The following is a 22,514-nucleotide window of genomic DNA, read 5'->3' on the forward strand; positions in this document are numbered from 1 at the left end:
AGAAGGAAGAGAGACTTGGCTCAGTAGCTCTGCTGTGCGATTGAAAGAGCCTGGCCAAGCAAGCTCTCCCTCCCCCCCCTTCCTCCCCAAGGGAGGAGCCTCAGCCAATGGAAAAAATAGAGACTGTGCAATTGAGCAAACCTGGCAAGGCAAACTGTGATGAAGAAGGAAGCAAGAGAGAGGGAGAAGGAAGCAAATGACAGGCAGTTACTCGGGAGCCTGATAGGAGCCTTCTGGGGGCCTGATTCAGCCCCTGGGATGCACGTTTGACACCCCTGTTTTAGGCACATGATGAGAGAGAGCCCACGCAGCACCCCCCCCCCCCAGGCAGAAATCCTTCCGCCTGCAGCCCCGCTCAATTCCGGCGGCTTTCCCAGCACAGCACAGCCTGCAGAGCAAAGTAAGGAACCCCCTCCCCGGATAATCGGAACACTAATATTTGCTTTGCGAGACGCAGCGAGACAGTGAAGCCAAGTTGGGAAAGCATTGGCTGGCTGAGGAGTTTCCGCTGCGGAACGAAGCGGAGGAGGTGGGGGGGGGTCAGATGGGAGCCAGGATTCCTGTGTCCAAAACCTTTTATGCTAATCCTTCTCTGGAGGGGGGAGCAGTTCAAGGGTGGCTTTTGGAAGGACTGCTGGTCCTTTATGGCCCAAATTCCTTTGCTGATGCATGACTCAACGTTTTCCTGTTTTACCAGAAGAATTATATTGGCCTGATTGTTTTGCTGCTTCCAGCAAGGAGACTGTTTGCCCCCCACCGGATACTTGGAACCGTCAGACCCCCTCCCCTTAATTGACAAGGAGCTGAGCTTTTGGGAGATAGGAAAGTGTGAAAGTTCCCAAAAGTTTACGAGGACTGTCAGATGAATTCCTCCTTTGCTCTTATTGTTTATGCTAAGGATGGCTCATGTCAGTTAAGGGTACCAACATTCCAGAAGTTCAGATCTCAGTGGGACTTTAGTAATCCCTGAGACGAGGATTCAGCTTTCCTGTTTCTTGTCATTCTTTGGTATTCAACAGCACCTTGCTGTCCCTTAGAACCCTGTTAGGTAAGATTGAAGTGCAAGGAGCTGAAGTTTAAAAACAAGGATGGCTTATAGAGACTTGTGGGATCAGATAAGGTCGTCGTTTCTATGCTTCTCCGGCCTTAATACTAGACTAGGGGTGGCCAAACTGTGGCTCGAGAGCCACATGTGGCTCTTTCACACATATTGTGTGGCTCTTGAAGCCCCCACTGCCCTGTTGGCCAGCTTGTCCCTGTCAATCACTTCCCCCATCTATTTTCCTTCCTTCCTTCCTTCCTTCCTTCCTTCCTTCCTTCCTTCCTTCCTTCCTTCCTTCCTTCCTTCCTTCCTTCCTTCCTTCCTTCCTTCCTTCCTTCCTTCCTGCCTGCCTGCCTGCCTGCCTGCCTGCCAGTTTGGTGTAGTGGTTAAGTGTGCGGACGCTTATCTGGGAGAACTAGGTTTGATTCCCCAGTCCTCCGCTTGCAGCTGCTGGAATGGCCTTGGGTCAGCCAGAGCTCTCTTATCTGGGAGAACAGGGTGTGATTCCCCACTCCTCCACTTGCAGCTGCTGGAATGGCCTTGGGTCAGCCATAGCTCTCTTATCTGGGAGAACTGGGTTTGATTCCCCACTCCTCCACTTGCACCTGCTGGCATGGCCTTGGGTCAGCCATAGCTCTGGCAGAGGTTGTCCTTGAAAGGGCAGCTGCTGTGAGAGCCTTCTCAGCCCCACCCACCTCACAGGGTGGGGGGAGAAGATATAGGAGATCGTAAGCTGCTCTGAGTCTCTGATCCAGAGAGAAGGGCAGAGTATAAATCTGCAGTCTTCTTCCACTTCCCTTTTACCCTCAGGGCAACCCTGCAGGGTAAATGTGCAGAGAGAGGATGAGTAGTCCAGGAGTAAATCATAGATTAGTCAGGATTTGAACCCGGTCTCTCCAACCCTGCTCATGAGACCCTCCCCAGGAGTCAGCCAAAGGCATCTTCATTGTTCTCTTAATGACCTCTGGATTCTTCATCAGACAGATGTTCAAGGTCTGGCTCAGCCTGTGACAGCGAAGAGACCTCTTTAAATAGAGAAGGAGCTGGAGATGATAAACCTTTGGGAAATAATTTATCTTCCAAGTATTAAAGGCTGGAAGACAGATGACCAGACTTTGTTTTCAAAGTAGCAGAGCCGGAGGGGAGGGGAGAGAGATTCTGGGCTTCAAAACAAGGGATGGCATCCATCTTGGCAAGGAAATGACAGTGATGGATTTGGTCTAATCCCCGGGCTGGGATTCGGCCCCTCCAATAAAGCCGCCTGCTGGTCTTTGGGCCACAAAATCCTCTCTCGGTGCATCAGTGAGGCCCTGAACACTGACCGTTTCGCCAAAGACAAAGCTGGAAATGAAGATGACAGCCTGCAAGCCCAAAGAGAATTTTAATGTTATTGTCAACTGCGCATGTGCCTGGGGTGTGGATTCCTCTTGGTAAAGACCACCACAACGTACGGTGGTTAGAGCATCTTTTGGGGTGATGTTTGAAACAACAAAACAAAATTTGAGTCCAGTGACACCTTTAAGACCAACCAAGTTTAATTCCAGGCAGAAACTTTCGGGTGCATGGTCTTAAATGTGTCGCTGAACACTATGAAGCATGTAGTTATTTACTTCATTTCTACCCCCCCCCCTTTCTCCCCCAGTGGGGACCCAAAGTAGCTCTCATCCTTCTCGTCTCCTCTATTTTATGCTCGTCGCAATAACCCTGTGAGGTAGGCCTGGCTGAGAGTGTGTGAGACTGGCCCACACTCCCTCTAAGCTGTGGAGCCTTGTGAGCAAAAATTCTACTTTGTGAGCTCCTGCCTTTAAAGCTGTGATGTGCTGCATAAATTACTTTGCTCCGGGGCCATTTTTCCTGAGTGAAGACAAAAATGTGAGAGCCGGAGGCTAAAAAAACTGTGCGCTAGCTCACACGAATTCAGCTTCCATGGCACAAGAGGGAATTCAAATGTGCATCTCCTGGATACTGGTCTAGGGTGGCCAAGCTCCTGCTGGGGGTGGGATGCCCCCAGTTTGGGGGGCCCCAACTCGTCAGCACGGAGCAGGCTGCTGGGAGCGACCCCCAGCCCCAAAGAACTTTATCAGCTCATGATGTCATCGCGACAGGCGCATCGTACAGGGATGCTCTAGCATTCAGGGTAAAAGCTCTATCCCCGGCCACAGCCAAGGCAGAACCTGCCAGCCCTATAACTAGTCTGATGCCACATTGGGTCTCTTCATCTTGTGGACACTTTGGAAGGGAGTGGCAGCAGGGTTTTAGGAAACTGCTCTACACCTGAGGCCGATTCCCATAGGACATAATGGAGAATTAATCCGTGGGTATGTGGGGGGGCTGTTTTTTTGAGGTAGAGGCACCATGCTCTTTTCAGCATAGCATCTGGTGCCTCTCCTCAGAATACCCTCCCAGTTTCAAAAGGATTGGACCAGGGGGTCCAATTCTATGAGCCCCAAAAGAAGGTGCCCCTATCCTTCATTATTTCCAATGGAGAGAAAGCATTTAAATGTGATGGCCAGAATTCCCTTTGGAGTTTAGATATGCCAGTCACAACCTTGCTCCTGGCTCCACCCCCAAAGTCCCCAGATATTTCTCCTGGCTCCACCCCCAAAGTCCCCAGATATTTCTCCTGGCTCCACCTCCAAAGTTCCCAGATATTTCTCCTGGCTCCACCTCCAAAGTTCCCAGATATTTCTTCTGGCTCCATCCCAAAGTCCCCAGATATTTCTCCTGGCTCTACCTCCAAAGTTCCCAGATATTTCTCCTGGCTCCACCTCCAGAGCCAGTTTGGTGTAGTGGTTAAGTGAGCGGACTCTTATCTGGGAGAACCGGGTTTGATTCCCCACTCCTCCACTTGCACCTGCTGGAATGGCCTTGGGTCAGCCATAGCCCTGGCAGAGGTTGTCCTTGAAAGGGCAGCTGCTGTGAGAGCCCCCTCCAGCCCCACTCACCTCACAGGGTGTCTGTTGTGAGGGAGGAAGGTAAAGGAGATTGTAAGCCGCTCTGAGACTCTTCGGAGTGGAGGGCGGGATATAAATCCAATATCTTCTCCAAAGTCCCCAGATATTTCTCCTGTCTCCACCCCCAAAGTCCCCAGATATTTCTCCTGGCTCCACCCCCAAAGTCCCCAGATATTTCTTGAATTGGACTTGGCAACTTTAGAGTTCCCTTGAGGGCAATGAATACCAGCTGGTGCCCTTCCGTCCTTTTGCAAGGCAGAGCAGGGCAGGTGCCAAACCTCCCCAGACCCTCCTTCAGCCACAGCAGGAAGAAGGAGGGGCAGATTGGCTCCTGAGCACGCAAAGAGAATTCCCCGTGGGCAGCGGCTGCTCTGGGGGGGTCGGGGCTGGTAGCCAGGAGTGAGCCAGGCAATGCCTTGGGGCCCCTGGGAATACCTCTGGGGCTTGCAGCCAGCCAGTGGGGCAGAAGCCTTCCTCCGGAGCTGCTTCTGGCTGCCTCAGAGCTGAGCTCCTCCCGCCCCACGCCCGCAGCTGTGCTGAGGATTGCCAAGTCTGACACAGGAAATATCTGGGGACTTTGGGGGTGGAGCCAGGAGCAAGGATGTGACAAGCGCAATTGAACTCCAAAGGGAGTTCTGGTCATCACATTGAAAGGAACCACATTCCTTTTAAATGCCTTCCCTCCATTGGAAATAATGAAGGATAGGGGCACCTTCTTTTGGGGCTCATAGAATTGGACTTCCTCATCCAAACTATTTGAAACTTGGAGGGTGTTTTGAGGAGAGGCATTGGATGCTATGCTGCAAGTTTGGTACCTCTACCTCAAAAACCAGCCCCCCCAAAACCCCAGATACTCACAGATCAATTTTCCATTATAAGCTATGGGAATCGACCGCCATAGAGAATAATGGAGTCCCCAGCAGACATTCTCCCCCCCCCCCCGCTTTCTCATGACCCTGAAGCAGGGGGAGGGCCTCCAAACCAGGGGATCCCCTTCCCCCGCCTGGGGATTGGCAACCCTAGGGCTTTGGGAGGCTGGTGGGGACATGTTAATGGGGAGGCTGTGGGGCAGAGGGGAAGAGCCGTCCGCTGTCTGCTGGAAATGGAGTTTGGTGTGGACTCAGTGCTCCAATCTGTTTCTAATTTCCACAGGTGGCTTTTCGCCTGGATTTTGAATTCAGCAAGACTGTTTTCCTGCAGAGCTTGGAGATCTCCCTGACTGCGAGCAGGTTGGCTCGTGCGCTGTTTTGCTCCTTTCCTTTTGTGTCTTTTGTATTGTGTGTCATGATTTGCATCAGGGGGCGATGCTTTCTGGAAGACCTTCGTGCCAGCCGGCCGGCCACGGCGATGCTACTGTTCACACTGCTTCCCCACCCCGCCTTTCCCCAGGCTATTTTTTCCTCCCTAGCACTTTTGAGTACGGTTGCTTATAACGAGCTTATAAAAAAGGTAAAGGTAGTCCCCTGTGCAAGCACCAGTCGTTTTCAACTCTGGGATGACATTGCTTTCACAACGTTTTCATGGCAGACTTTTTACAGGGTGGTTTGCCGTTGCCTTCCCCAGTCATCTCCACTTTCCCCCCAGCAAGCTGGGGACTCATTCTACTGACCTCAGAAGGATGGAAGGCTGAGTCAACCTTGAGCTGGCTCCCTGAACCCAGCTTCCACCGGGATCGAACTCAGGTCGTGAGCAGAGCTTAGGACTGCAGTACTGCAGCTTTACCGCTCTGCGCCATGGGGCTCACTAACCAATTCTGAGTATAACCAGCTTATACTCAGAATTAAACCCCGTTTGTTCTGAAACTGGATAAATTCATGATTAAAAGAGAAGGAATTTTTTTTCCACCCACCATGCACTAAACCCCCCCCCCCCCAAAAAAAAACAGTGACGTCACTTCAGTGCTATATGCAGAGAGGTTGTAAGGACTGGACTATTCCGCCTCACTGTTTCCCCTCCCTCCATGTCCTGACTCCTTCATGGATAATTCGAGCCCTCTTTGTAAAAACTGGCTGTCTGCGCTCCAGGGGACCCTGGGTTTTATAGCAGCTAAACTTACTTGGAAAACCCACTGAGTGGTGCTTGTAAATCAGAGCCTCACCTCTGACGACGACGTTTATAATAGGGTGGCAGTTCAATCTGAGGAATGGAAAACTCTCACTTTCTGACATGCTTCCATCAGAGGCCTTCTAAATGTTGGGTTTGGGGAGGGGAGGGACTTCAACGGGGTACAAGGCCACAGAATCCGCCTCCCAAAGCAGCCATCTTCTCCAGGGGAACTGGTTACTGTCGCCTGGAGATCAGGCTGTCATCCCAAGAGATCTCTCGCCCCCCCCCCCCCCAGAGCTCTACCCCACATCTCCAGGCATTTTCCAACATGAAGTTAGCCAGGGGTGAGATTCTAGCAGGAGCTCCTTTGCATATTAGGCCACACACCCCTGATGTAGCCAATCCTCCAAAGACTTACAAAATAGTGCCTTGTAAGCTCTTGGAGGATTGGCTACATTGGGGGTGGGGGGGGTGGCTCCTGTTAGAATTCCACCCCTGAAGTTAGCAATCTGGGGGTGGGGGGGACACTGTAAGAAGTTGACACCCCAGTCCTAACCTGACTTTGTGGAGGGAAGCTGCTATAAAAGGAAGTGTCTTACTTCCAAGCAAGCACCTTTAAGACACAGGTGCTAAATCTTATTCAAGGAAATGGCAGTGAAGGAGAAGAACAGGCAAGATGTTAGCAAAAAGTTACCAAGATTGGGCATATGTAGGAGCACAGCAAAAAAATTAGCAGTGCCAAAATCTTGTGGAAAAACTACTCAGTTTTCTCTTTGTTTCAGCTTGGAGTGAATTAACTCTTTGCACGGTTTATGAATTGGGCCGTATCAGCCAGAAACCCCAGTTTGTATGTCTCAATCTCTCACTAGGCTAATAAAGTGCAGGGGACAAATTCTGCCCTTTGCCAAAGTAACCAGGAACCTAAAGAAGAAGAAGAAACGCTGTCCCTGGGAAAGAGTCCCGTGCCAGGCTGGGCCCTGATTCTGCAAAGGAAAAGTTAATCTGAGTGTTGAGCGAGTGGAGCATCATCTAAGTCAGCTAAACTGTGCGATCCCAGAGGCAGCTAAATACTGAACCAGCTAGACAACACACACACACACACACACAGAGAGTTCTAATACTCTTTTGAGGCTCAGCAGCCAGATTTTCACGGCAGTCTTATAATGCATTTTTGGGGTATTAATTAGTCATTAATTGAAAGAAGAAGAAGAAGATGACGACTGCAGATTTATACCTCGCCCTTTTCTTTGAATCAGTGGCTCACAATCTCCTGTATCTTCTCCCCCCACAACAGACACCCTGTGAGGTGGGTGGGGCTGAGAGGGCTCTCCCAGAAGCTGCCCTTTCAAGGCAGGGCTGGATCTAGGGGGGCAGAAGGGGGTGCTTGCCCTGGGCGCTGACAGTGGGGGGGGGCGCCAAATTGGGTATGGAGTTCACTGTGTTCTATGGGACCATAAGATAGAATGGCCCATAAGGGAGCACCATTTTTTAATTTTGCCCCACCCCTCAAAAAACATGTAGATCCGGTCCTGTTTCAAGGACAACTCTGTGAGAGCTCTGGCTGACCCAACATCATTTCAGCAGCTGCATGTGGAGGAGTGGGGAATCCAACCCGGTTCTCCCAGATAAGAGAGCTATGGCTGACCCAAGGCCATTCCAGCAGCTGCAAGTGGAGGAGTGGGGAATCCAACCCGGTTCTCCCAGATAAGAGAGCTATGGCTGACCCAAGGCTATTCCAGCAGCTGCAAGTGGAGGAGTGGGGAATCCAACCCGGTTCTCCCAGATAAGAGCTCTGGCTGACCCAAGGCCATTCCAGCAGCTGCAAGTGGAGGAGTGGGGAATCAAACCCGGTTCTCCCAGATAAGAGAGCTCTGGCTGACCCAAGGCCATTCCAGCAGCTGCAAGTGGAGGAGGGGCAAATCAAACCCGGTTCTCCCAGATAAGAGAGCTCTGGCTGACCCAAGGCCATTCCAGCAGCTGCAAGTGGAGGAGTGGGGAATCCAACCCGGTTCTCCCAGATAAGAGAGCTCTGGCTAACCCAAGGCCATTCCAGCAGCTGCAAGTGGAGGAGTGGGGAATCAAACCCGGTTCTCCCAGATAAGAGTCCTCACACTTAACTACACCAAATTGGCTGCCACACGTCAAAGTTTGTGGTTTGTCTGTGTTCTAGTGAGAGTGAGGAACAAGAAGGCACCAGAGAGGACAACTCTGCGCTTTTGAAGCTTCCGCTGAAGTATGAAACTGACCTGCTTTTCACCAGGTATTTGGAGTGAGAATAAACTACTGCGGCTCCAGGCCACAATTGCTTATTCTGGAATGTTTTTCACTTCGTCCTTCGGGTACCCCAAGACTTCCTCTTCAGTCCTGCTACAGCAGGTACAAGCTGGCTCCCCTGTGGGAATTATTATGGCACCATGATTTGTTCTGGTGAAATTTCTGCTGGGGAGGTGAAATGGGAAAGGGGGGGGGGGAGTCTAAATGCCTGTCAACCTTCAGCCACAGCAAGGGTCCATAGAACTCAGCAATTTCTATTTTGGCTCCTTTTTTTCAGGAGTTCCAGCCAGAACTATTATGAGATCCTACCAAACAATTCTCTGGGGAGATACGACGGTGTTGGACCGCCATTCAACTGTACTTTTAAGGTAGGACTGCCCACAGTTCCAAACTCTTGAAGAATCATAGAGTCAGAAGGGACCAACCCCCTGCACAATGCAGGAAATTCATACACAAACACACACCCCAGTGATCACTGTTCCATGCCCAGGAGGTGCCAAAAACCTCCAGGATCTCTGACCAAAAATCCCTGGAGAAAAATCGCTGCCTGACCCCAATGTGGCGACCAGCATTTTTGTGGGTGTGTCAGAAAGGGCCACGAGAACTAAGCTGTGATGCAGCCCTTCCTGCCCTCCTTCTCAGGATCTGCCCAAGAATCAGCATTGCTGTCAGAAGGCCAGCCTCTGCTGAAAAACCTCCAAGGAAAGAGAGCCCACCACCTCCCAAGGAGGAAGCCTGTTCCACTGAGGAACCGCTCTAAACTCACAAACACCTCCCCCTAAATTCACAGGATCCTCATTGCTGTCAGGTGGCCATCTAGCCTCTGTTGAAAAACCTCCAAGGAAGGAGAGCCCACCACCTCCCGAGGAAGCCTGTTCCACTGAAGAACCGCTCTCATGGTCAGGAATCCTAGAGTTGGAAGGGACCTCCAGGGTCATCTAGTCCAACCCCCTGTACAGTGCAGGAAACTCACAAACACCTTCCCCTAAATTCACAGGACTTTCATTGCTGTCAGATGGTCATCCACCCTATGTTGAAAAACCTCCAAGGAAGGAGAGTCCACCACCTCCCAAGGAGGAAGCCTGTTGACTGAGGAACCGCTCTAAACTCACAAACACCTCCCCCTAAATTCACAGGATCCTCATTGCTGTCAGATGGCCATCGAGCTTCTGTTGAAAAACCTCCAAGGAAGGAGAGTCCACCACCTCCCGAGGAAGCCTGTTCCACTGAGGAACCGCTCTTAACAGTCATAGAATCCTAGAGTTGGAAGGGACCTCCAGGGTCATCTAGTCCAACCCCCTGCGCAATGCAGGAAACCCCAAATGCCTACCCCAAATTCACAGGAACTTCATCGCTGTCAGGTGGCCATCTAGCCTCTGTTTCAAAACCTCCAAGGAAGGAGAGCCCACCACCTCCTGAGGAAGCCTGTTCCACTGAAGAACCGCTCTCACGGTCAGGAATCCTAGAGTTGGAAGGGACCTCCAGGGTCATCTAATCCAACCCCCTGTACAGTGCAGGAAACTCACAAACACCTTCCCCTAAATTCACAGGACTTTCATTGCTGTCAGATGGTCATCCACCCTATGTTGAAAAACCTCCAAGGAAGGAGAGTCCACCACCTCCCAAGGAGGAAGCCTGTTCCACTGAGGAACTGCTCTAAACTCACAAACACCTCCCCCTAAATTCACAGGATCCTCATTGCTGTCAGATGGCCATCGAGCTTCTGTTGAAAAACCTCCAAGGAAGGAGAGTCCACCACCTCCCAAGGAGGAAGCCTGTTCCACTGAGGAACTGCTCTAAACTCACAAACACCTCCCCCTAAATTCACAGGATCCTCATTGCTGTCAGAAGGCCATCCAGCCTCTGCTGCAAAACCTCCAAGGAAAGAGAGCCCATCACCTCCCAAGGAGGAAGCCGCTCTTGTCAAGTCCTTGCCATGTTTTATGTTCTGAGAAATGTATGGTAGATCAGCTGCTCGCTTTTCCCTTCCCCCTTCTTACTTTGCTGAATTGCTATCTGTGTGACTTGTTACTGAAGCTAAGCCGACCGAGACAGTCAAAGTCAGTTATGGAATTAAAGGTAACGGTAGTCCCCTGTGCAAGCACCAGTCGTTTCCGACTCTGGGGTGACGTTGCTTTCACAACGTTTTCATGGCAAACTCTTTACGGGGTGGTTTGCCATTGCCTTCCCCAGTCATCTACACTTTCCCCCCTGCAAGCTGGGGACTCATTTTACCGACCTGGGAAGGATGGAAGGCTGAGTCAACCTTGAACGGCTACCTGAACCAGCTTCCGCTGGAATCGAACTCAGGTTGTGAGCAGAGGGCTCCATTTGCAGTACTGCAGCTTTACCACTCTGCGCCATGGGGCTCTTGCTATGGAATTAGTGAAATAGATGCATTCCTAGGAAGGGGGAATAAGGGGTTAGGATGCCAGTTGCCCGCCAAAATCTCCCACCCTTAATTCCCGCTCTTGCTTGAAATGTATAACGGCTATGATAACATATATAAGAGGGTTGTGAGATGTGTGAATCAGTTTCTGCAAAACCCTGTTTTGCCTCCATCTGTGTTTGTGAATAAACTGTGCCATTTAAATGGACTGTGTGACTCACTGAACTCGAGGGGGTCTTGATAGCTCTCACGGGCAGAAAGTTCTTCCTAATGTTTATCTGAAAACTCTTCTGATTTAATTTCAACCCGTTGGTTCTGGTCCGACTTTCCCGGGCTATAGAAATCAACTCCACTCCATCCTCTAGATGACAGCCCTTCAAGTCCTTGGTTCAGAACGGGGCACCGCCGGCGTGGGGGGAGCTGGCAGAAGGGTAGTGATGGGGTCTTTTGTGCCAACTCTTGCAGCTTCAGAATCTGGGCCTCTTTCCTATCGATGGGCTGGCGATCCGAATCACCGTCCCGGTGGCCACCCGAGGAGGGAACCGCCTCCTGCAGCTGCTGGATTTCAAGGTAACAGATGAGGCAGACGGGTTCATCCTCGGCTTTGAGGTTGGCTGTACATTTGTGTTTAATGAAGCAAAGTGTGCTTCTCCTTCAGTGGGGGAAGGCATCCGAACTGGTTAGGTCACACCCCCTTTTTTCTCCAGGCAGGGCTGTGCAAATTCTTTGGATACACCTACTTAGGGAGAGCGAGGGTGCCCTTCCAGATAGCCCTGTCGCTCCAGAAGGGTCAGTAGAGACTAGCTCTTCCTCTTCAGAGGAAAGATCACACACACTCACACACAGCAAAAAACAGAACAAAACAAAAAACCCTCTACTTGTCAGATGGAGGGAAAATCCACCAAGAAGGGCTCAGCTCAGGAGCTGCTGGAGAGGAAGAAAAGGGGGCAGGAGATTGGGTTGCCAATCCCCAGGTGGGGACAGGGGATCCCCTGGTTTGGAGACCCTCCCCCCGCTTCAGGGTCATCAGAAAGCGGGGGGAGGGGAGGGAAATGTCTGCTGGGAACTCTATTATTCCCTACAGAGATTTATTCCCATAGAAAATAATGGAGAATTGATCCAGGGGTATCTGGGGCTCTGGGGGGAGCCTGTTTTTTGAGGTAGAGGCACCAAATTTTCAGCATAGATTCCAGTGCCTGCCCCCAAAATACTCGCCAAGTTTCAAAACGATTGGACCAGGGGGTCCGATTCTATGAGCCGCAAAAGAAGGTGCCCCTATCCTTCGTTATCTCCTTCGTTATCCTTTGTTATCTCCTATGGAAGGAAGGCATTGAAAAGGTGTGCTGTCCCTTTAAATGTGATGGCCAGAACTCCCTTTGGAGTTCAATGATGCTTGTCACAGCCTTGATCTTGGCTCCACCCCAATGTCTCCTGGCTCCACCCCCAAAGTCACCTGGCTCCACCCCCAAAGTCCCCAGATATTTCTTAAATTGGACTTGTCAACCCTAGCAGGAAAAGCCATCCCCGTCCAAGGCTACGAGGAACAGCTGCGGTCCCAAATCAACAGCTGGGCAAGGCAGGCAGCTCCGAGGCCTCGGGGCTCAGCCTGCCGCTTTCTGCAAGGACGAGACTCCCAGGCTCGGAGGCCTCCGGGCACACAGGGAGGAGCAAGGACACCCAGTGCAGTGGGCTGGAGACAACTCACCGCATGCCCGTTCCGGCAGCCAGTGCTCAGGCTCTTGAAGGTGGTGAGTCTCCCCTGGTGCTCCCATGACTGACTGGCCTCTCTGTTTATGGGACTCCCCACCTCCCTCCTATGGCTTCTGCAACAGCCGTGCAAAACACAAATCTGCCGCCTGCTCCATTTTTCCCTGCCTACTCTGCCTGCCACCTGGTGACTGGATGGGCAATCAGTGGAGAGCAGCCTGGTTTCCTGCCCCTGCGGTCCTGGTGCCCCAAGCTCACAACCAGCCAGGAGAACAGAGGGATCTGGCAGGGAACAGACATGACAGGTGGCAGCCGTCTCTTAGTGAGAGCTCTGACACTTCCAGCCGCCGTAGGAGGTGCAATGCCTCCTCCTCAGCTTCTGGTCCTGCTAGGTCATCAGCATCATCTCCACAGAGGGAGGGTCCTAGAAGAAGAACTAGGAGACCTCTGAGGAAGTGCAGGCTGGGTAGAGAAGACTCTCTGGCCCCCTCCCTCCACCTAAGAGAAACAAACATCAGCCCACACACCTTAGAAGAAGAAGATGATGATATTGGATTCATATCCCGCCCTCCACTCCGAAGAGTCTCAGAGCGGCTCACAATCTCCTTTACCTTCCTCCCCCACAACAGACACCCTGTGAGGTAGATGAAGATATTGGATTTATATCCCGCCCTCTACTCCGAAGAATCTCAGACCGGCTCACAGTCTCCTTTCCCTTTCTCCCCCACAACAGACACCCTGGGAGGTAGATGAAGATATTGGATTTATATCCCGCCCTCCACTCCGAAGAGTCTCAGAGCGGCTCACAATCTCCTTTCCCTTCCTCCCCCACAACAGACACCCTGGGAGGTAGATGAAGATATTGGATTTATATCCCGCCCTCCACTCCGAAGAGTCTCAGAGCGGCTCACAATCTCCTTTCCCTTCCTCCCCCACAACAGACACCCTGTGAGGTGGGTGGGGCTGGAGAGGGCTCTCACAGCAGCTGCCCTTTCAAGGACAACCTCTGCCAGAGCTCTGGCTGACCCAAGGCCATTCCAGCAGGTGCAAGTAGAGGAGTGGGGAATCAAACCCAGTTCTCCCAGATAAGAGAGCTCTGGCTGACCCTAGGCCATTCCAGCAGCTGCAAGTGGAGGAGTGGGGAATCCAACCCGGTTCTCCCAGATAAGAGAGCTCTGGCTGACCCAAGGCCATTCCAGCAGCTGCAGGTGGAGGAGTGGGGAATCAAACCCGGTTCTCCCAGATAAGAGTCTGCACACTTAACCACTACACCAAACTGGCTCTTAGACTCTGTGGCAGAAGGCGGCATGTCAGTCATCTCTTCAGCTACTGCAAAATCTGACAAAGATGAAGGGGAATGGCCTAAGGAGAGCTCTACCAGGCCCTTCCGGCCAGAGCATTATCAGAGACTACTGGAAAAAGTGGCGTCCACTCTTATCTATTCTATAGAGCCAGGAGAAAAAGAGGCTTCTGTAGTCCTAAGGACAGATCCAACCTTTGTCCCAAAAGTAAATTCCCCTTTTCATGTAAATCAACACATCACGCTTCCGTCATTCTGTCCAAACCCGGTCCATCCACGAGAAAAACAGTGGCATAAGCTGGACGTCCGTAGGGCGCTTCTAGCATATATACAGAGAACTGCTGGATTCAGGCTTTCTGATTCTCTGTTTGTATTGTATGGGATTCAAAACCTGGGGAAACGATTGTCCAAAGCTACCATCTCTCTCTCGGCTTGACTTCGCGAACGAAGATTTAAGAAAGGTGCAGTAGTCCACGTCTGCTGCAGGCTCGCTGGTGGCTGACAAGACCAATGCGGGGCAGGCAGGTCCGGCCACAGTGGCTGCAGGGAAAAGTCTGTCTAGCATACTATATAAAGGAGGCCCATGAGGTTCAGGATCTGAGGGCACCTCCTGGTGTAACGGCACACTCCACCAGAGCAGCTGCTTTTTCTACCAGAGCCCCAACTGGGGAGATTTGTAGGGCAGCCACATGGTCTTCCTTTGCCACCTTCATTCGGCACTATAGGATTGAACAACAGTCTTCCATTGAGGCTGCCTTTGGGAGAAGGGTCCTCCAGCAGGTTGTTAGCGAGTGAACCCTAAAATTTTCCCACCCTGACTGTGTCTTTGTTACATAACCAGTTTGGATGCCTTCCCCCACTGAAGGAGAACGAGACATTGGACTTACCTGAAGGTTTCTTCTCTTCAGTGGGGCAAAGGCATCCAATTTACCCACCGCTGTTCTTGTGATGTTAATGTTTAAAATTTAAAAAAAAAAATCTGCTTAGAATTGCATATGTTCATAGGGAAGGAGGTCATGCATACAGAGGATCATGTGTGTAGGGAATGGCATAGAGGCAGGTATATTCTCTTGTTACACTACTGCCTTTTCCTTCTTGGTTCTGTCTCTTACATTATTAAAGTTTCATTCACAGTTCAGGTATAAGGGAGGGATGGTGGCTCAGTGGTAGAGCATCTGCTTGGTAAGCAGAAGGTCCCAGGTTCAATCCCTGGCATCTCCAAAAAAAGGGTCCAGGCAAATAGGTGTGAAAAACCTCAGCTGGAGATCCTGGAGAGCCACTGCCAGTCTAAGTAGACAATACTGACTTTAGAGAGGGACGGTGGCTCAGTGGTAGAGCATCTGCTTGGTAAGCAGAAGGTCCCAGGTTCAATCCCTGGCATCTCCAACTAAAAAGGGTCCAGGAAAATAGGTGTGAAAAACCTCAGCTTGAGACCCTGGAGAGCCGCTGCCAGTCTGAGAAGACAATACTGACTTTGATGGACCAAGAGTCTGATTCAGTATAAGGCAGCTTCATATGTTCATATGTTCAAGTATCCTGGGTGTGAAGTGCAAAAAATGAGAGTCTTTTTTTATGGGGAGGGATGGTGGCTCAGTGGTAGAGCATCTGCTTGGGAAGCAGAAGGTCCCAGGTTCGATCCCCGGCATCTCCAAAATAGGGTCCAGGCAAATAGGTGTGAAAAACCTCAGCTGGAGACCCTGGAGAGCCGCTGCCAGTCTGAGAAGACAATACTGACTTTGATGGACCAAGGGTCTGATTCAGTAGAAGGCAGCTTCATATGTTCAATATGTATAAGTGGTATTAGTAATTTTTGGGGCTAGGCTATTTCACGTCTGGAAGGGCACCCTCACTTGCCCTAAGTAGGCGTATCCAAAAAATTTGCATAGCCCTGCGTGGAGCAAAAGGGGGTGTGACCTAACCAATTTGGATGCCTTCGCCCCACTGAAGAGAAGAAACCTTCAGGTAAGTCCAATGTTTCGTTCCCCTGTTGCTGTAAAAGAATGTTGATTATATGGGGAGCTTTTCTTCTCAGAAATGATTCTGCAAGCAGACTCCTCCCCACGGCTGCAATGAGGGCATGTAGGGGAGGGCCCATGCTCAGTGGAAGAGCCCCTGCTTGGCATGCAGAAGGTCCCAGGTTCAATCCCCGGCATCTCCTGTTAAAAAGGAGCAGGCAGGATATGATGGGAAAGATGTCGGTCTGAGACCCTGGAGAGCAGCTGCTGCCAGTCTGAGTAGACAAGACTGACTTGAAGGGACCAAGGGCCTGGCTCAGTAGATGGCAACTTCCTGTGTTCCTGTGTGTATGGGTCAGGCCTGCCATTTTTGAGCTTCGACTTTCCCTGTCCCCTGCAAACAGAAGGGCAGGCCAGGCTGCTCTGAACACCACAATGTCACATCACTAGGCCTCAAATTCAGCAGGCGCTCACAAGAGCACAACTCCTGAACCTTTCTGAGGGTTCCCCCTCCTCCTCCCCACCTACCTTGTCCATTGAATAGGAGGTGCAGCTGCATAACAATCCCTGGATTAGGAGAGCAGGCAGCCAACCAGCCACCAGGCGCTTTGCCACATCCCCAGCAGCCCTTATTAACCCTGGAGAAGCCCTCACCACCCTTTCTCCACTTCTTATGTGATTTTGGGTGGCAGGTGGCTTGCTGGCCTTTTGATGGGGAGGCAGCCAAGGAGAGCCCCAGGTGAGTGAGGCCTGCTTGGGCTGGCTGGATCTCTAGCCAGCCCAAGCAGGCCTCGCTCACCTGGGGCCCTCCTTTCTTGCATCGGGTTGCTTTTGGCTGGAGGAGGGGTGGCATATGCTAATGAATTATGCTAATGAGCTCCAGCACCTATTTTTCTACAAAACGACCCCTGCACATCACACATCTTTCACAAAATGCCCCTGGGGGAGATGTAGGTCTGGGGGTCTTCCAGGTGCTACTCAAACTTGGTTCAGCCATAAAAGATGGGAGCTTAAGAGCCTCGTTTGACTGCTTTCCCTGCCTGTAGCCCCAAACGGCACTTTTGGCTGGTGCCGATTCTCCCCTTCCCAGGAGATGGACAATCTCTTGATTTCCCACCACCCGCAAAGCCCCTGCTGCTGACGCCCCCTCCGTTAATAGTCATCTTTTGGCTTCGAGGGACCCAATGATCGACCTCAAATGTCCCTCCTTTCTCTTCCACATGCCGCTGGCTGGGAAAGTGAAAGAGAGTACAGAGCCGGTGGAAGGAATCCAGCCGCTTTCTCCTGCTAGCATTTAACGATGGCTTGCAGATCACGGAAGAATTTTCCTTCTCATCTAGAAGGAAAGCGGCTGGAACTCGCTGGCCTGCTAAAGACACGCAGCATATTTCGCTGGCTGCCTCTCAAGGGAAACCCAGAACTGGGATGGCTGTCCGAGAGACTCAGTCTTGCCATGTCAGGATTGCATATATTCAGGGCGCTTTTTTTGTAGCAGGAACTCCTTTGCATATTAGGCCACCCACCCCTGATGTAGCCAATCCTCCTGGAGCTTAAAATAGGCCTTGTACTAAGAGCCCTGTATGCTACATCAGGGGGTGTGGCCTAATATGTAAAGGAGTTCCTGCTACAAACAAAGCCCTGCATATATTTCTTTTCTACCCCGCCTTCCTCGAGCAGTTGACCTAAAACAGTTTACATGGTTTCCCCTTCCTCCCTTCTTTCCTCACAACCACCCTGTGAAGAGGGTTAAGCTGAGTGTGTGACCAGCCCAAAGTCACTCAACAGTCTTGAAGGGTATCGATGAAGACACGCAAGAGAAAAGCCCCCCCCCCACCCAAAGATAGCAAATTTTGTCCTGTACTTTTTTTTAAATCCCCCATTTCCCAACAAATCACTCCAGTCTCTCGGTCTCTGTGACAGGAAACCACAATCTGCACAATCGGAGGCAACAACACGGACTACCGGAGGACCCCTTCCGACGAAGACATGGGCCGCCACCCCCAGCTGGTAGGCAGAGCCCCTCCTCTATGCCAGAGCGGTCGGGTAAAGCTAGTGGGCCCGTTTCAGGAGCCCAAGTCTGACGTCAACATGGGAAGTGTGCAGATAAGAGTTGACAGCTCTGGGTTGGGAAATACGTGGAGGTTTTGGGGGTGGAGCCTGAGGAGGACGAGGTTATGGCCGAGGAGGGGCCTGAGACTAGGGCTGCTCCTGCTGGGGATGGGGGATCCCCCAGTCTGGAGGGCCCCAACGTGCCAGCAGGGAACAGGCCATCGGGGGAATCTAGGGTTGCCAAATCCAATTCAAGAAATATCTGGGGACTTTGGGGGTGGAGCCAGAAGACATTGGGGGCAGAGCCAGGAGCAAGGGTGTGACAAGCATAATTGAACTCCAAGGGAGTTCTGGCCATCACATTTAAAGGGACAGCACACCTTTTAGAATGCCTTCCTTCCATAGAAAATAATGAAGGATAGTGGCACCTTTTTTGGAGGCTCATAGAATTGGACCCCCTAGTCCAATCCTTTTGAAACTTGGGAGGTATTTTGGGGAGAGGCACTAGATGCTATACGGAAAATTTGGCACCTCTGCCTCAAAAAACAGCCTTTCCAGAGCCCCTGACACCCGCGGATCAATTCCCCATCATTCCCTATGGGAATCATTCCTGGAGGTGCATAATGGCTGTGGGGGTGGAGCTTCCCCCGCCGGCCAGCTGGCTGGGGGAGGGGGGAAGCCTTTAAAACCAGGGGATCCCCCGCTGGGACCTGGGAATTGGGAAGCCTAGGGGAATCCCCGCCCCCAAAGAGCTCCAGCGCAATGGTGTCACCTGGCAGTGGCGTTATCATGCTGGGGACACTCTAGGACTTGTGGTAAAACTCTATGGTACCATAGAGTGGTGTGAAATAGATTTTTCTATGGACATTTAATGAATTTTGGTTTGGGATGGTAATAATATAACTGCATCATTATGAAAGAAATGGCTTAAGCATTTATTTGCAACATAAAAATGCAGTGGTTTATTTATAGTGTTTGCTAATCCCCAGGTGGGGCAGGAGGAGAGAGCCACACAGGCATTCATGTTAAATCAACCTCAAATCCTTAGAAATTCAATTATTTCTATAACAAATCATTCCTAGAAAATACAGCGCATCGCAAAGTGCAAAGAAAAACTACTCCCGAAACAACCGGTCCTATGTTGATATCCGACTGTCTGTTCCTTGAGAATGGAGTGGGGAAGTGGTGTGCAATGCTGTGGAAACAGAGTCCGATGCTCCAGTTCTTCTCTGTTAGTCAATATCTCGATGGAATGCAGCAAGGCAGAAAGACGCACCAAATGCCCTGTTTCACGTGAGGCTTCAATGAGCTTCGGCAATGACTAAAACCATTCATATTGGAGACCAACGCTCCTACATTCGACAGACAATTGTCGGCCTGGTTTAAAGGCCCTCCCCCTGCTTCTGGGTTATTAGAAAGCAGAGGGGGGGAAATGTCTGCTGGGCACTCCATTATTCCCTATAGAGACTGGTCCCCATAGGGTATAATGGAGAATCAATTTGTGTGTATCTGGGGCTCAGAATGTTTTATGCGGTAGAGACACCAAATATCTGCATAGCATCTGGTGCCTCTCCTCAAAAAAACTCCGAAGTTTCAAAAAGATTGGACTGGGGGGGGGGGTCTAATTCTATGAGCCCCAAAAGAAGGTGCCCCTATCCGCCATTATTCCCAATGATGGGAGAAGGCACTGAAAAGGAATGTGATGGCCAGAACTCCCTTGGGAGTTCAATCGCGCTTTTCGCACCGTGCTCCTGACTCCACCCCACAAAGTCTCCTGGCTCCACCTGCAAAAGGGAGGCAAGATTGAAGTCAATGCAAGAAAGAGCCTTGTCAATCACTGCCCCTTACTGGTGGAACCAACTGCCCGAGGAGGTGATAAGAACATAAGAGAAGCCCTGTTGGATCAGGCCAATGGCCCATCCACTCCAACATTCTGTGTCACATAAGACCATAAGAGAAGCCCTGTGGGATCAGGCCAATGGCTCATCCAGTCCAACACTCTGTGTCACACAGTGACCCAAAAAACACAAATGCCATCAAGAGGTCCACCAGTGGGGCTAGAAGCCCTCCCACTGTGCCCCCCCAAGCACAAGAAGACAGAGCATCACTGCCCCAGACAGAGAATTCCAATGATAAGCTGTGGCTAATAGCCACTGATGGACCTCTGCTCCAGATGCTTATCCAATCCCCTCTTGAAGCTGTCTATGCTTGTAGCCGCCACCACCTCCTGTGGCAGTTAATTCCATGTGTTAATCACCCTTTTGGTGAAGAAGGACTTCCTTTTATCCATTCTAACCTGACTGCTCAGAGCCTTCTGGACCTTGCCCGGTTCCCCAAAGCTTGGAAGACGATACTATTTCAGTTAGCCTTTAACCTAAATGCTGACCGCCACTGAGATACTAGATCTAAACGGATGCTTCAGATCATTGAACGACATCTTTAAACTGTATCAAAAATTAGCACCAAATTATTTTTAAACCGTCTTAATTTAATGTTTTTAATGTAAATGTTTTCATTGTATTCTACTATGCATTGTGAGCCGCCCTGAGCCTGCTTTAGCAGGGAGGGTGGGATATAAATCCAATAAACTAAACTAAGCTAAGAACCCCCAGCTGTTTCCGGAGTTGGGCTTTCCGTAAGAGGGGGGGATCCAGCTGACTCAGTCCACCCCACCCACCTCGTGTTCCTCTTTGCTTTCCAGAACCACAGCAATTCTGACGTGGTCCTGATCCTGTGCAGCATGGTGCTGGCTGCCGGAGAAGAAGTGAACTTCCGCCTGCACGGACATCTGTGGATGGAGTCACTCCGAGCTGTACGGGCTGGTCTGCAAACTGAGCGTTTCCCCCTTGGGCATCCAACGCAGGCAGGGGATCGAGTCCCCTGAGCCCGGCCCAGTCCTTGGCATCTGGGCCTGCTTTTCTCCTTCCCGCCAATTTGTCCAGCTGCTAATTCTTCCCCACCCATCCCCAACCAGAACCCCACCCAGACTTTGCTGTCAAAAGGAGGCTCATCTTCTGACCCAAATTCCTTAATTGGGCCCTGACCCAAATTCCTTAATTGCAGCAACTTGTGAATGAATCTCTCCAAATCCAGAGCAGCTGCTCTTCACGTCATACTATGAGGAACCACAAGTTTAACACTTGGCTGACTTTAACCAAAATGGGGCAGGGTGGGGAAAGCAGCTCTGCTAGCAGAATGGATCCGTAGGATCTGGTTTGAAGGCAACATAGCGCTGGTCTGTGGAACTGACCGCCACTGGAATGGGTTCCTGAGGCATAGTGGGCATATGCATGTTCGTCTAGCGTAGCAAGATATAACAGGAGTCCAGTGGCACATCGAAAACAAACATAATAAACATTCACCTTTACTAATAAATTTATTTAACAAATCTTTAAGGTGCCACAAATTAGCATCTGGGATTAGTAGCAGACACCAGTATAACAACAAGCCTCCAGTTAGGGATAGGCACGAGCTGTGTTTTTGCGGTTCAGTTTGATTTGTGGTCTATGAACATATGAAGCTGCCTTCTACTGAATCAGACCCTTGGTCCATCAAAGTCAGTATTGTCTTCTCAGACTGGCAGCGGCTCTCCAGGGTCTCAAGCTGAGGTTTTTCACACCTATTTGCCTGGACCCTTTTTTGGAGATGCCGGGGATTGATCCTGGGACCTTCTGCTTCCCAAGCAGATGCTCTACCACTGAGCCAACGTCCCTCCTTAATGTAGCTGAACCACAAATACAGGGCTCTTTTTTTTTTAGCAGGAACGCAGTTCCAGCTGGCTTGGCGTCAGGGGGTGTGTGGCCTAATATGCAAATGAGTTCCAGCCAGGCTTTTTCTACAAAAAAAGCCTGATGTGAAACAATGGTGGCATCAGGGGGTGTGGCCTAAAATGCAAATGAATGCCTGCTGGTTTTTTCTGGAAAAAAACCCCTATACAAATGTATACAAACCGGGAGGTTGGTTCACATACCAAACCAGTACATATGGGTTTGTGACCATAAGAACATAAGAGAAGCCCTGTTGGATCAGGCCAATGGCCCCTCCAGTCCAACACTCTGTGTCACATAAGAACATAAGAGAAGCCCTGTTGGATCAGGCCAGTGGCCCATCCAGTCCAACACTCTGTGTCACATAAGAACATAAAAGAAGCCCTGTTGGATCAGGCCAGTGGCCCATCCAGTCCAACACTCTGTGTCACACAGTGGCAAAAAAAAATTATATATACACACACACACACTGTGGCTAATAGCCACTGATGGACCTCTGCTCCATATTTTTATCTAAACCCCTCTTGACCCATTTTCTACTCCTAGCTGCTTTTCGTGGGGAGCAGAAAGCAGGGGTTTAAATGGCTCAGATAAGAACCCAAGAAAGCCTCTTTAAACAGCTGAGCTGCAGGAGCAGACTCAGCTTTTTGGAGCCTGAAATATAAGCCATGGGAGAGGCAGGAAAAGGCTTCCAAAGGTGGGAAAGGAGGCAAGCAGCTCCCCTGAGGCTGCAGAATTTCCTTTCCTGCCTTTTACATTGACTTCCGAATACTTCCGAATATTGATTTGGAAGTATATGGGAGCTGTTTACGGCTCCCATATAATGCCTGCAAATTGGATTCAGACGTATACGGCGCCGTATACTTCTGAATCGGGGGGTATTCAGCGGTCTATTTGGTTCAGCCAAACCGAATGCACACCCCTACTCCCAAGCCACAGTTTGCCCACCCCTGCTCTAAGCTGCTGAGTCTTGTGAGCAAAAATTCTACTTTGTGAGCTACTGGCATTAAAGTTATGAGCTCCTGCATAAA

The 22,514-nt window shown here is 50.8% G+C and overlaps 1 protein-coding gene across 1 annotated transcript in view; it reads left to right on the forward strand.

Annotated features, from left to right (window-relative positions):
• The window catches only part of ITGA11 (integrin subunit alpha 11), a 154,611-nt gene that overhangs the window by 126,482 nt on the left and 5,615 nt on the right, over positions 1–22,514 (forward strand). The window contains exons 23-28 of the mRNA XM_060260361.1: positions 5,149–5,225; positions 8,213–8,302; positions 8,594–8,684; positions 11,171–11,275; positions 17,588–17,674; positions 20,418–20,528. Of these exons, the coding sequence (XP_060116344.1) occupies positions 5,149–5,225; positions 8,213–8,302; positions 8,594–8,684; positions 11,171–11,275; positions 17,588–17,674; positions 20,418–20,528 (561 nt within the window). The remainder of the gene's footprint in view (positions 1–5,148; positions 5,226–8,212; positions 8,303–8,593; positions 8,685–11,170; positions 11,276–17,587; positions 17,675–20,417; positions 20,529–22,514) is intronic.

Source organism: Heteronotia binoei, chromosome 19 (genome assembly GCF_032191835.1).
Source record: "Heteronotia binoei isolate CCM8104 ecotype False Entrance Well chromosome 19, APGP_CSIRO_Hbin_v1, whole genome shotgun sequence".
In the NCBI taxonomy this organism is placed as follows: Eukaryota; Metazoa; Chordata; class Lepidosauria; order Squamata; family Gekkonidae; genus Heteronotia; species Heteronotia binoei.